Source organism: Berghia stephanieae, chromosome 10 (assembly GCF_034508935.2).
Source record: "Berghia stephanieae isolate SIO BIC M18660-M18661 chromosome 10, UCSD_Bste_1.3, whole genome shotgun sequence".
NCBI classification, from domain to species: Eukaryota; Metazoa; Mollusca; class Gastropoda; order Nudibranchia; family Aeolidiidae; genus Berghia; species Berghia stephanieae.
The window spans coordinates 27,131,994-27,144,493 of NC_088369.1; the positions used below are offsets into that span (position 1 = coordinate 27,131,994).

Here is a 12,500-nt window from a genome sequence, read left to right on the forward strand (position 1 = left end):
TCTCACACACACACACACACACACACACACCTCATCCATCCCTGAGTGCCTTCTGTCATTGAACTGTCATGTTTACAATGCTTGATTGGTTGAGCATTCCTGATTGATTGGAATTCGATCGTTCGATCTTTTAATCACTTCAACACACCAGGGACCAACACATCAGGATGTGTATATCAACCATAATTATAATAACAGTCGTATATATAAATGTACCGGGCTTACGCGTGGCTTGATGGGCATTTCAAAGGACTGGTCGTGTTTGGGTCAAATACTGATAGTGGTTGATGGTGTCTTGGTAGGTAGGTAGGTAGGTAGGTAGGTAGGTAGATAGATAAGAAGGGTGGTTTGATTGTACGATGGATGGATGGATGAATAGATGAGTAGATAGATAGATTAGATGGATGGATGGATCAATGGACGGAGAAATAGATAGATAGATAGATAGATAGATAGATAGATAGATAGATAGATAGATAGATAGATAGATAGATAGATAGATAGATAGATAGATAGATAGATAGATAGATAGATAGATAGATAGATAGATAGATAGATAGTTCATTCAGAAAATATCGTTGTGCTGAATGACACAAACAGAGAAAGAGATAGATAGATAGATAGAGAGAGAGAGAGAGAGAGAGAGAGAGAGAGAGAGAGAGAGAGAGAGACCCAGACAGAGAAAAGAGGGCGTACAAAGAAAAGAAAAACAGAACCAGCAGGTTGTTTGTTTACACAAATAAAAGTAGGTGTGTCCAGTTCCATCATCATGACGTCAGAGGACCTTCACCCTTCAGTAATCATACGCCGAACGATGAGAGATAAAATTGTAAACAAAAAACAACAAAAAATCCCCACAAAAACCCTACAATTTATAAACCCCTTTGACATCTTACCTATTAATCGATTGATTTAAAATTGATTGGGTTCGCCTATCCCATGGAAATCCCAAACCAACCATCACCAACAACACATCACGTCCGCCCTCTATGTCTTGCCGGCCATTCACAGACAAAACGCATTTTATATATTTTGGCCAGCAAAACCTTTATTTCACATACCGATCTATTACAATGAACCAAATAACAATTATCTTGGAAAAAAAAAATAAACCCGAGACTTGTAATCCATCGATAGTTGAAGGACGAGTAGTCTGGCCAAAATTTTAACGGATTTTTTATTGTTTTGTTTGTTTGTTTGTGTTTTTTTTTTCAAAAGTACAGTGGCTGTTAGATGAGTAAGACTTTCTTCATAGCTATAAATATAGATAGTGACAAAAACTTTTGTCAGTTACTTATTTAGGATGATCATATGATAGCATTATCGACGGACGGCGATCGATAAACGACACGATGTTGAATGCTTGGGCATGGGGCACACCCATAGGTTTCTTAATCACTGATTAATTGATTGATTGACTGATTGATTTATTGATTGACTGATTGAATAATTGATTGATTGAATCATGTATTTATTTACTCACTTGTTCATCTATTTATTCATCAATTCATCCATCTATTCATTTCGTTATTCATCTACCCATCCACTCATTCCTTCCCTTGATACAGGAGATGCATCGGGTCAAAATGGCAACAATTCAGAATTTTTAAAATTGAGATTAAGTAAAAAAGTGGTTGGAATAAGCAAATCTAGACGTCTAAGTTTGTTTTTGTTTTTGTTTTTGTTTTTTGGGGGTTTTTTTGTTGGCTTTTTTGTTGTTGTTGTTTTTTTGTTGTTTTCTTTTTTGTTTTTTTTGTTGTTTTTTTTGTGGGGGGGGGGGGGGTTGTGCACGTGTGGTTTTTGTGTTGTTTTGGGGATTTAGAAAAAAAAATATTTCTTTCTTTTGTTTCATTTTTTGTTAAGTTACGTTTAATAAAGATATCTATTTCAATTCAAATGTTATAATTGAGCCTTACATTCAACTGTAAGTATCAAGCACATGCCGACATAATACCTCTTTGAGACGAGTGGTCAATTGACATAATTTATCCATGCATAATTGCTCGATCAATGCATTAATTGACTTTTGTTTATTCATTCATCCATTCATTCTGCCATGTCACTGCATTATCAAATCAGTGGTAATGTTATGTAACAATAACATATCCGTATGAATATGGGTGAATTTTACCTACCCTACCACCCTCCTCCACCCCCCCCCCCCCCCTTTTTTTTTTTTTTTTTTGTTTTGTTTTTGTTTTGGTTTTCTTTTGTTTTGTTTTTTACTGTAACACAATGTGTCACCTTTTCCTTCGTGCAACACATTTGTCATCAAAAGGTATTATATATCATAACAATAATATATATTATTGCTGTCATCATCTATATACGTATCCGATTACACGCCAATCACAAGATCTTATGAGCAAGTAAAACGTGAAAAGGATCATGGCAACAATAGAAAGTTTTTAAAAAAAGCAAAAACCACCTCCCCGGCAGGAGGATGGTGTAAGTATTTTACCTAAACGCATAGCATCAATAAATTAAACGCATAAAAACATTTTTATTAAGCAAATGGAATGAACAAGAATTGGACAAAACAAGGGCGGTACCAGCCAGAAACATCAACACACACACACACACACACACACATACACAAACAACTATCTGTCACCCCAATAGGCTACATGCATATTAGAGAGAGAAAAAAAAAAGAGAGAGAGAGAGAGAGAGAGCGAGAGAGAGAGAGAGAGAGAGAGAGAGAGATAGATAGATAGAAATAAATATCTTTTCATATCGCTAGAAAACCCCCCTACAAAGAATTTGCTGTATGTTAGCATTATAGGAAAACAATGAAACGCTGTATAAAAACTGGTCAACAAAAATTCATGACACGGCTTTTAACTAGTCTAGTTAACTACCGTACTCTGGAGAAACACAGACTTAAAAATTTTGCCAGAAAACTCGTCCTTTAAATATCGATCGACTTAAATTAATGATTCTCATCTTGGCAAAAACTCTCAAACCTTTGGAAAGATTTTTCTACAAGAGAAGACCTACCGATTATCTGTCGTCTATCTGGAATTGAGTAATGTATTAAGGCCTTATTGTTTTTGGTGTTGGCTGAAGAAAGGTTTTGAGCCCGAAACGTTCCAAGTTTGGAATTTTGTTCTTTTTTTTTTTAACTGTTATATTCATTTTTTGTTTATAACTTTTTACAAACCTTTCCAGAACGTTTTTCCAGAGAAGGACAGTAAACTGGCCTTTAAAAGCCAATCTGTCGACAGTAACCTACATCATTATTTTCACGTTTTGGCAAGATATTTTTTTTTAGTTTGTTTATGTATCATTTTAATAGATTAATATAATCTCCAGTTTGACCCCCCCCCCCCCCCCCCCCCCCCCCCCCCAAAAAAAAAAAAAATAAAAAGTTAAACTTGAGTTTTCCAGAAAAGTTTTAAACATGTTCAAGGATTAAGATTTTTAGACAAGTAGAAGTGTGTGAACTGAAAATAAAAAAAGGAGGGGGGGGGGGATATCGTAGATTTCTTTTTTCTAGCCAAAATGAGTCAAAATTGTTTTCTCAGTGGGGGAGAGAATGATATAAATATTGGTTGATAAAGATCGCTGAATCGCCTTTAAACCAATTTAGACACACACACACACACACAAACACACACACACACACACACACACAATACCAATCATCATAATCGTTGATCCATTCATAGCCATTCATTGTCATTATTACAATAATAATAACAACATCAATACTTGTATTCATTTCGAAAACTAATTAAGTTAAATTATCATTATTATTACTATTATTATCACAAATCGCAGACGGAAAAATTCATAATGGGAGGTGAGGAAAGGAAGACTTGGGAAAGGCGGGGGGGGGGGGGGGGGGGGGGGGGGGGGTGATAAAATGTGATCAGCTGATACAAGACATTTTCAATTTCTATGAATGCTCTGAATGGGCAACTCACATAGTCCCTACGTGTTTTATAATGCAGCATGTCGCTCAAGCTCTAAGTTTATAGTATGGCACTGGCACTGTTATAATGATTTGATTTTTTAAATTATAAAATTGTGCTTTTATATAGCGCAATATCCACTGAACGTGCTCAAAGCGCTTTACAAGGGGTCCCTGGCCAACAGTAACACTTAACATGTAGGACGAGACATGGCGCCTGTTAGGCAATATTACGATTTTATTTTCGGACAGAGACAACGCTGTTAGTTGACGGCCAGGTATTCATTTTACACCTGAGTACGGTGAGAGAATGTGAGTAAAGAGCATTTTCCAAGGATTCAACTATGCGCCGAGCGAGGCTCGAACCCAGGTCCTACCGATCCGAAGCGAGAGTCATAACACAAGACCACATAGCGGCGAGTATATACATATATACATATATATATATATATATATATATATATATATATATATATATATATATATATATATATATATATATATATATATATATATATATATATATAAACCAATAAAGCAATAAATTCGAGATAAATAAATAAAAAACCCGTGGCCAGACCTTCAAAATAGAAAAGCAGCGAGGACATGCAACAAGTAGCAAGGCTATGTAATCAAGTATCTAACCAAGGTACTGCCCTCTATGTCCCTGTTGTGTGAAGATGAAGACATTGGCTTGTTGTTGCGTTGTATGTAATCTATCAGTGGTGAACGTGAACTGGCTATCTAACAAACCATTTTTTCCCCTTCATTTTGGCCATAAAAATTTTACTTCACATAATATCGAGCAATAAAGATATTAAATAACCCCTGACTTTTCCCAAAATTCTTAAACCCGAGGCGCCGAATAAGTTCTGAAGAAATATCAGAGATTTTGACAAGATTGGAGTCATTATATCAATTTAACCATCGATATATGAAGTAAATCATTTCTGGCCAAAATCAAAAAAGCTGTTTAGTCTGAGTGGGGCTGTCTGCATATCGAACAAGTCAGGCCAACCAAGTTATAGGGACACGACAAGGGCCCTGGGAATTCCCAAAGTCTTTCTGGGTCAGGGTAGGGATTTCCGTGCTAAAAGCAGACTCAAATCCGATGAAACGTGATTTCGTTTTCGTTACAACTCAGGATGGCCAGTTTGAAATTTTTAAAGCCATTTAAAAAAAAAAATTTAACCATTTTGACAGTATATTAACATGATTTTTTTTTTTAGAATACCTTTTTCAAAAAAAAAAAAATTGTTATACCTAAAGTTAAGAAATTTGCATTTATTTTCTTCAAAAATTTATAGAATTGTTAAGCTTATGAAACTTTATATAAATTGAGAAGAAAATATATCATTAAGTTCTATTTTAAATTGTTCACTGTGGTTTGTTTAATATTTTCGCCGTTTTTCTATTTTAAAATAACGAGAAAACCTGGCCAACAAGGTGAGGTGTTGAGGACTGATCAGCTGTCCAACTACCATTGCCAATGGGCCGAACGAACTCTTAACAATATTCTACTTCAAAAACCTAGTATCGAAACATTACGATCACACTCAACTTGCAAAATAGAATTCTTAGAAGTCTCAAATCATCTTTATTCGTCCATTTATGCTTGCGTTTAGCTAAACAGCCCACAACATCCGCCAGCCGGATATAATGTCGTATCAACACACAAAACCATATCATTATGTAACCTTGAAATGGTTGGCTAAAAACAATAACAAAGAGCTGAGTGAGATCTATTTTGTTCCTTCTATAGATAGAACGAAGATGACGTCAATCAGGCCTTTGTTATTGTTTTTTGCCATCCGCCTTTGTGAGTAATTCTCACTAAACTACATTAACCAGACTATAAACGTTCATGGTTACACATAGTTTTGTGTATTGATCCGTTATACTTCCGGATGGCAATGTTGTGAACTTCTTAGCATGCTATCTATATTATATATTTTAATTCAGGTCAAACTAAGAAAGAGCCGTTTTCTGATAATAGGACAGAGATTCTGGCAGGCAGGAAGAGAGTGGACCTGTCCAATGATTCAGATTAAAACTAGGTTTTCTGGCTTTTGTTATTGTTATTGGGAGGGGAAATTTAATCCGGTCAACGGAAATTCTAGGGGAAGTCTAAAAACAGACACAATATCAACCAAGTAAAACTAAATAGTTTATTGAAGTCAATAAAAGCTCACGACGAATAATTGGATCTGGAGGTTATCGCAGTTGTAGTATTATCGCAGACGACCTCTTGGGGGGGGGGGGGGGGGGGGGGAGGACAATGGGGGGGGGGGGAGGACAATGACATTGTTTTTGGTTTTTCTTTTGTTTTTCCTTTTCTCTCTTTATATATATATATATATATATATATATATGTGTGTGTGTGTGTGTGTGTGTGTGTGTGTGTGTGTGTGTGTGTATGTGTGTGTGTGTGTATGTGTGTCGTGTGTGTGTGTGTGTTAATGCAGATCTAGCTGTGACTTTAATCTTGATCAAAATAAAGGCCAATAAATTGCATCGCAACTCAACATAAATGATATCAAGTTAGATTAAAATCGAACACGAGCAATAAAGGATTAAGGACTTTTAAAACATAAATCATTTTATTGCGCAATCCATATTTTGTTACAACAAAAGGCCATTGGATTGGATTCCACCCCGTATCAGTATTATCGTAGGCGCCTTTGATGGGAATGGTATTACTGCAGCAAGAATGGGAGCAAACACTGTTGTAATGGCCCGTTCTATTTTGTTCTTAATCTTTGTTTTTTTATAGCGCGATATCCACTAAACGTGCTCAAAGCACTTAACAAAGATGTCCCTGATCAACAGCAACGCTAAACATGTCGAATGGAACATTAGGACGCCTGTTAGGTGATATTACAATTATTTTTTTTCGGACAGAGACAAACAACGCTGTTAACGGCCAGTTACTCATTTTACACGTGAGTACGGTGAAAGAATGTCAGTAAAGAGCCTTTCCCAAGGACTCAACTACGCACCGAGCGAGGCTCGAACCCAGGACCTTCCGATCGGAAAGCGAGTGTCATACCACAAGACAACATAGCCCACATAGCCAGTAAAAATAACAATGTGAAATTGAATGTAAGCTCCAATTTAATATACGAAAACAGATAAATTAGACATTTCGGGTTTACCCTTTACCAACAAAACAAGATGAATGAAACAATTTTTGTTGCTAAAGGGGAACCCGAAACGTCCATTTTATCTATTACGTATATTAAATTGAAGCTTACATTCAATTTCACATTGTTATTACTTTCTTCGAGTTTCGAGCAGGAACATTTACATTAATCCAATATATCTTGGATTCTGGATGATATTTACATTCAAGCAGCGTGGGTGGAAAGTACACACAGACACACACAGACACACACACACACACACACACACACACACACACACATTATACACCCACGCAATCATATACAAATAGACGTGTACATGCGAACATTCCATCAAATCTGATTGTTTTTTTTTTAACAGCAAAAATATTGTGTTATGGCAATATTGGGTATTTGGAGATAGAATGAGAATAGAAATCGCAGGGAAAACGTATTAAATATGAGATTGAAATAAATATTGATATGGCGCATATCCTTGTATTCACTCCCAAAAAATAACATTTGGTCATTGGGGACGAATTTTTCATTTTAACCCTCTCCTCTGTCCACCTACAGCAAAATCTCACATTTGTTACGACACAATTTACTTTTTTTTTCTTATTCAGATTTATTTTGTACATTAAAAAAAAAACGAATAAAAATAAAATAAAATTCCCTTTATTCGTCCCATAGGGGAAATGTGTCTCTAGGGTCTATTCGAAGGGAAGACTGGAATAACCCAGGCGTCAGCCGCAGTACAGCGCCGCAAATTGAGCTAGGGCGAGGTGACTTGCTCAATGTCACACAGCGCAGCGGCGGGCTATCCAACTCGGCACTTTTCGGGTGCAAAGACCGTACCGCTGAGCCACGCTGTACATCACAATGATCTTTGTTTAAATAATAAGAACCTAAAGTTGTTTTGTAGAGAGATTGTTTGAGTTTTTAAAAAAGCAATTTTTCTGCTGGGTAAGCCTGCCATTTTGGGGAAATACTGAAAAGGATCGGTAAGGAGAGAATTAAGCAGTGAATGCCATTAATCAGAATGGTCTCCCTTTTTTAAATAATTTTTATTTTTGCCTTGGTGTCTATAATAATAAATTACAATAAAAATGGGTTTCCCAAATAGCTCAGTCGTTAAAGCATTCGCCTAACAATCAAAGAGAGGGAAGAAGTGTCGTTTTCACGTTCAGACATGAATTATCTAAATCTTCTCTTCTGTCCTTTCAAAAAAAATGAACGGGAAAAATAAAAAATGGATCTGTTAGATCCGGCGGAAAATATTTTGCAATACATACTATAGCGTCTTATCAAAATGATGGCAAGTAATTTCCTTATGTCGTCAATTGACCCTACAAAAAAAAAAAGAACAGCGTTCCGTTCCCAAATGTCGTTTTTGGTTCTAGACAGAAGTAAGAATAAGAAGAAATAAAAGAAATGCTAAAATTAAATCGATGACTGACACTTTGCCCCAGATAAATTATTGATTTCTCCAAGAACATTCGGGAAAAACCCCGTCTGTAATTTCTTATACTCACAAGACCACAGCATTTCCGTACGTTATCAAAACACTTTTATTTTTCTATTTGGCAAGAAAAATGGTCTCACAAATTGACAGATTACAATAAAATCAAAATGTCCTCAAATTTTACAAAATGTCAAAAATCCGAGGTTTATTTTTGAAACATTTCTTTGCAGTCGTGGGTTAAAAATAATTTGACAAGCTGGAAATTTATTTCCATAAATCGATATATGAAACAAAAGTTGTTGTTTTTTTTTTTATAATATTTTTCAGGCAATATATGGAACCTAAACAAGGGATAAAATCCCTTAGAGTGCAATGTGATTCTTTATAAAGCTGAATAAGCCTGTTAATGCATATCACACAATATTGCTTATCATCCTTTATTCAGGACGCTGCAAATGTAGTGGAATAATTTTCACCATTGGTCCCATTTCCACAATTTTACCGAGTGTGGTTTGACAAAGTGGACGGAGTTGCAATTTCTAACCAAACTTTTTTTCTTTCTTTTAATTTTGGCCAGAAAATTGTTAACTTTGGTATTATTTCGATTGATTAACATGTCATGCATAAAAGTGTCAAACCAACGTGCACTTATTTGCAGGTCTGATAACCCAATTCCTTATGGGCTCATTGTTGTAATGGCAATCTCAAAATATGACGCAAAATAATATTATCCATTACAACAATGTTAAAACTTGGCCCATAAGCGGATTTGGATGTCAGACCTGCATATATGTACACGTCGTGTCAAACCCAAGATTTCAGAGAGAAGTTAAGAGAACAAATAAATAAAAACAATGGATTGATACTTACATATGTGGCGCCACCGACATCCGGTGTTTTGACATCAGTACAGCAGAAATTGTTTTTACTGCGAATTTTGACTTGGTCGTTTTTGGTGAGACTAGAACATGGAACGCAAGACTCCATTATGGCCGTGGAGATAAAGTTGTTATTATTGTGATTATTAATATTATTACTATCATTACTATTCACGTTGTTATTTTTATTATTATTATTATTATGAATATTATTATTATTTGCTCCTGGCGTTAAAGAAGACGATGATGATAAAGTGTTCAACAAGGTTGAGGACGATGACGAAGACGACGACGATGAAGATGATGATGATGACGAAGATGATGATGGCAAGTTGTTATGACTGTTGATATGATGATGACTATTAATATTATTATTTATATTGTTACTATGGTACGAGGGTATTCCATTATTGTTGTGGGCGTTCTGGTGGTAGTTGATATGGTTGTTATTGTTGCTGTTGCTGTTGTTGTTGTTGGACATCCAAATACCAATGAAAATACCGAAGGGAATGCACATGAGAAGGTTTAAAATCACCGACAAAATAAGTGAAACTTTGATTGTCCGGCTGCTGAAGGAGTTTGAGACTTGTCTCATGAAACGATGCGCCTTGTTCATGTTGTGTAGGGCAGGGAAGGATTCGTTTATCTCATTGACGCAATTTTCCGTTTCTTCGTACGAGATCTGGCGCTCGGCGCCCCGTCGGCTCTTGGAGTTGGATGACTTGGTGGAGGTGGTGTTGGTTTCGCTGTCAAACTTGACGCGTGTGTCTTTGGCCATGATCACAGTGGAGGTGGACGTCTCTCCGTCGGACACCCTGGATAGAAATTGTAGAAAAAAAAATAGGAATAAGTAGATAAATCATTATACAACTATAGATAAATCAGTATACAACAATAAGGTTTTGAGTGTAAAAAATTACGACTGATGCATAAAAATTGCTCTATAGATAGAATGAACTTGATGTCAATCAGGTCTTTGTTATTGCCTTTTGCCACCCATGTATATATGAGTAATTCCCACTAAACGGTATTAACCAGACTATTAAAGTTCATGGTTACACATAGTTTTGTGTGTTGGTCCGTCATTCTTATGTGAGTTCCAAGCGCATACTATCTAAAGTAAGTTGAGTGAGTTAACATACATAAATGCTGGTGATGACCGAAAAAAAAAGTGAAAAAAGTGGGAAATTTTGAACGGATGCCCATAAGCCCAATTTTTACTGCATTGTCCCTAAGCTTTAGAGTAATTGCGGTGATAAATTATCAATGAAACTCTAGCTAACTTCCGGAGAGTGGGGAAAATGCACCTGTACATTCCAAGTAATAAACAAAAATAAATATAACAGCTTCAAAAAAGAACGAAATACCAAACACGGATCGTTTCGGGCTCAAAACCCTTCTTCAGCCAACAACAAGAAAACAATAAAGACATAAATACATTACTAAATTCCCGATAGACGACAGAGAGTGTGGTTTATTCTGCCACACATCAACTCTCTCACTGCCAATACATTGATTGGGGTCGAGGGGGAGGGGTAGAGGGGTTGACTCCAAAATCGCGGATTTCCGCGGATCCGAAGAAAACCAACCACCTGTATATCAGTACATAAGACGCGATAGTAAGACACTTGCGACAGGAATAGAATCGAACACGGCGTGTAAAAGGGTTAATGCTCTGCTCCACGTACTCTGGTACATAATTGTGTAAGGTGTCTGAGTATAAATAACCAATAGTTCGTTTTTAAAAAAAAAGCTTCTTGTTGTACCACCTACGATGAAATATGCTGTCTGCATACCTAACTCATTACAGTTACAGTATTAGGTATACATATAATATACGGAATGAAGACTTGAGTGTGCAACATCCTAAGCCTAATTCGACCTGGATCGTCCCGATCATTTTTCCGCACTCCAACAAAACACTTTTATTTTTTTTTAAATTACATTTTAGAAAAAAAAAAAAAAAACACTTTTGCTTTAAATGTCCATAGATTAAAATTTCAAATCAAGTTGTCAAATAAGTTGTCAAAAGGTCTTGAGTCCGGGAGTTCAAGAAACTCCAGATTTTTGAATCTTTTTCACTAGATGAGGGAAATTGTATGTTAGCAAGTTTGACTGTCGTACTTTGGAAAAACACGTATTTAAAAATTTGGCCAGAAATCTCGTCCTCCAAATATCGATCGGTTTAAATGGCCATCACCTTGGCAAAATCTTTTAAACATGGGATCTCGCGAGGACGAGTTTGCTGGTTAAAATTTTAAATAAAATTAAATTTAAATTTAGTTAAATTGTTATAGTACGGCAGTTATCTGGTTAATACAAGGAATTGATTTGGAAAAAACTGTATGACCAAATTGATTGAAAAAAGGGGGAAATATTTTAATGTGTTTTGTGTGAGTGTAAGATCGGAGAGAATTTAGCGTGGTTCCTTTGTGAACGCTATTAATATCGGATTAACGGGCGAGGGTTGACATAAACACACATATACGTATAAAAACCATTTGGTTAATCTTGGGGCTTTTGGGGCGGAGATTTGGATTAGCAAGGGAGTGTCCTGGGGTAAGGATTAGGTGGTTTTCTGACTCTGGGTGGGGGAGAGAGAGAGAGAGAGGGGGGGGGAGTGTGTGTGTGAGTGTGTGAGAGAGAGTGAGAGAGAGAGAGATAACGAGAGAGGGAGAGAGAGAGAGAGGGAGAGAGGGAGAGAGAGAGAGAGAGGGAGAGAGAGAGGGAGAGAGAGGGAGAGAGAGAGAGAGAGAGAGAGAGAGGAGGCAGGGAGGCAAAGCCCCACAGCTTGAGAGAGAGATAGTGAGAAAAGAGATAGAGATGAGAACGAAATGAAAAAGGAAGACAACACTGACAAAGAGAGATAGAGAGATATACAGAGGGGTGATATATATATATATATATATATATATATATATATATATATATATATATATATATATATAGAGAGAGAGAGAGAGAGAGAGAGAGAGAGAGAGAGAGAGAGAGAAGAACATAAACTCTTCAATTTCAAATTCAAAATAAATGTAATTAAAACATGATATAAATCATAATAGAACAAGATGATGGTTGAAGGAACCCAAACAAAACAACAACAAAAAAGAAAAAGAAAATGC

At 36.2% G+C, this 12,500-nt stretch overlaps 1 protein-coding gene across 4 annotated transcripts in view; it reads right to left on the bottom strand.

The window, feature by feature from the left end:
• Positions 1–12,500, bottom strand: part of LOC144980894 (uncharacterized) — a 114,530-nt gene that overhangs the window by 12,511 nt on the left and 89,519 nt on the right. For all 4 annotated transcript variants that reach the window (XM_078928795.1, XM_078928797.1, XM_078928796.1 and 1 more), the window contains one exon: positions 9,374–10,196. In XM_078928795.1, coding sequence (XP_078784921.1) covers positions 9,374–10,159 — 786 coding nt within the window. In that variant the 5' untranslated portion in view covers positions 10,160–10,196. The remainder of the gene's footprint in view (positions 1–9,373; positions 10,197–12,500) is intronic.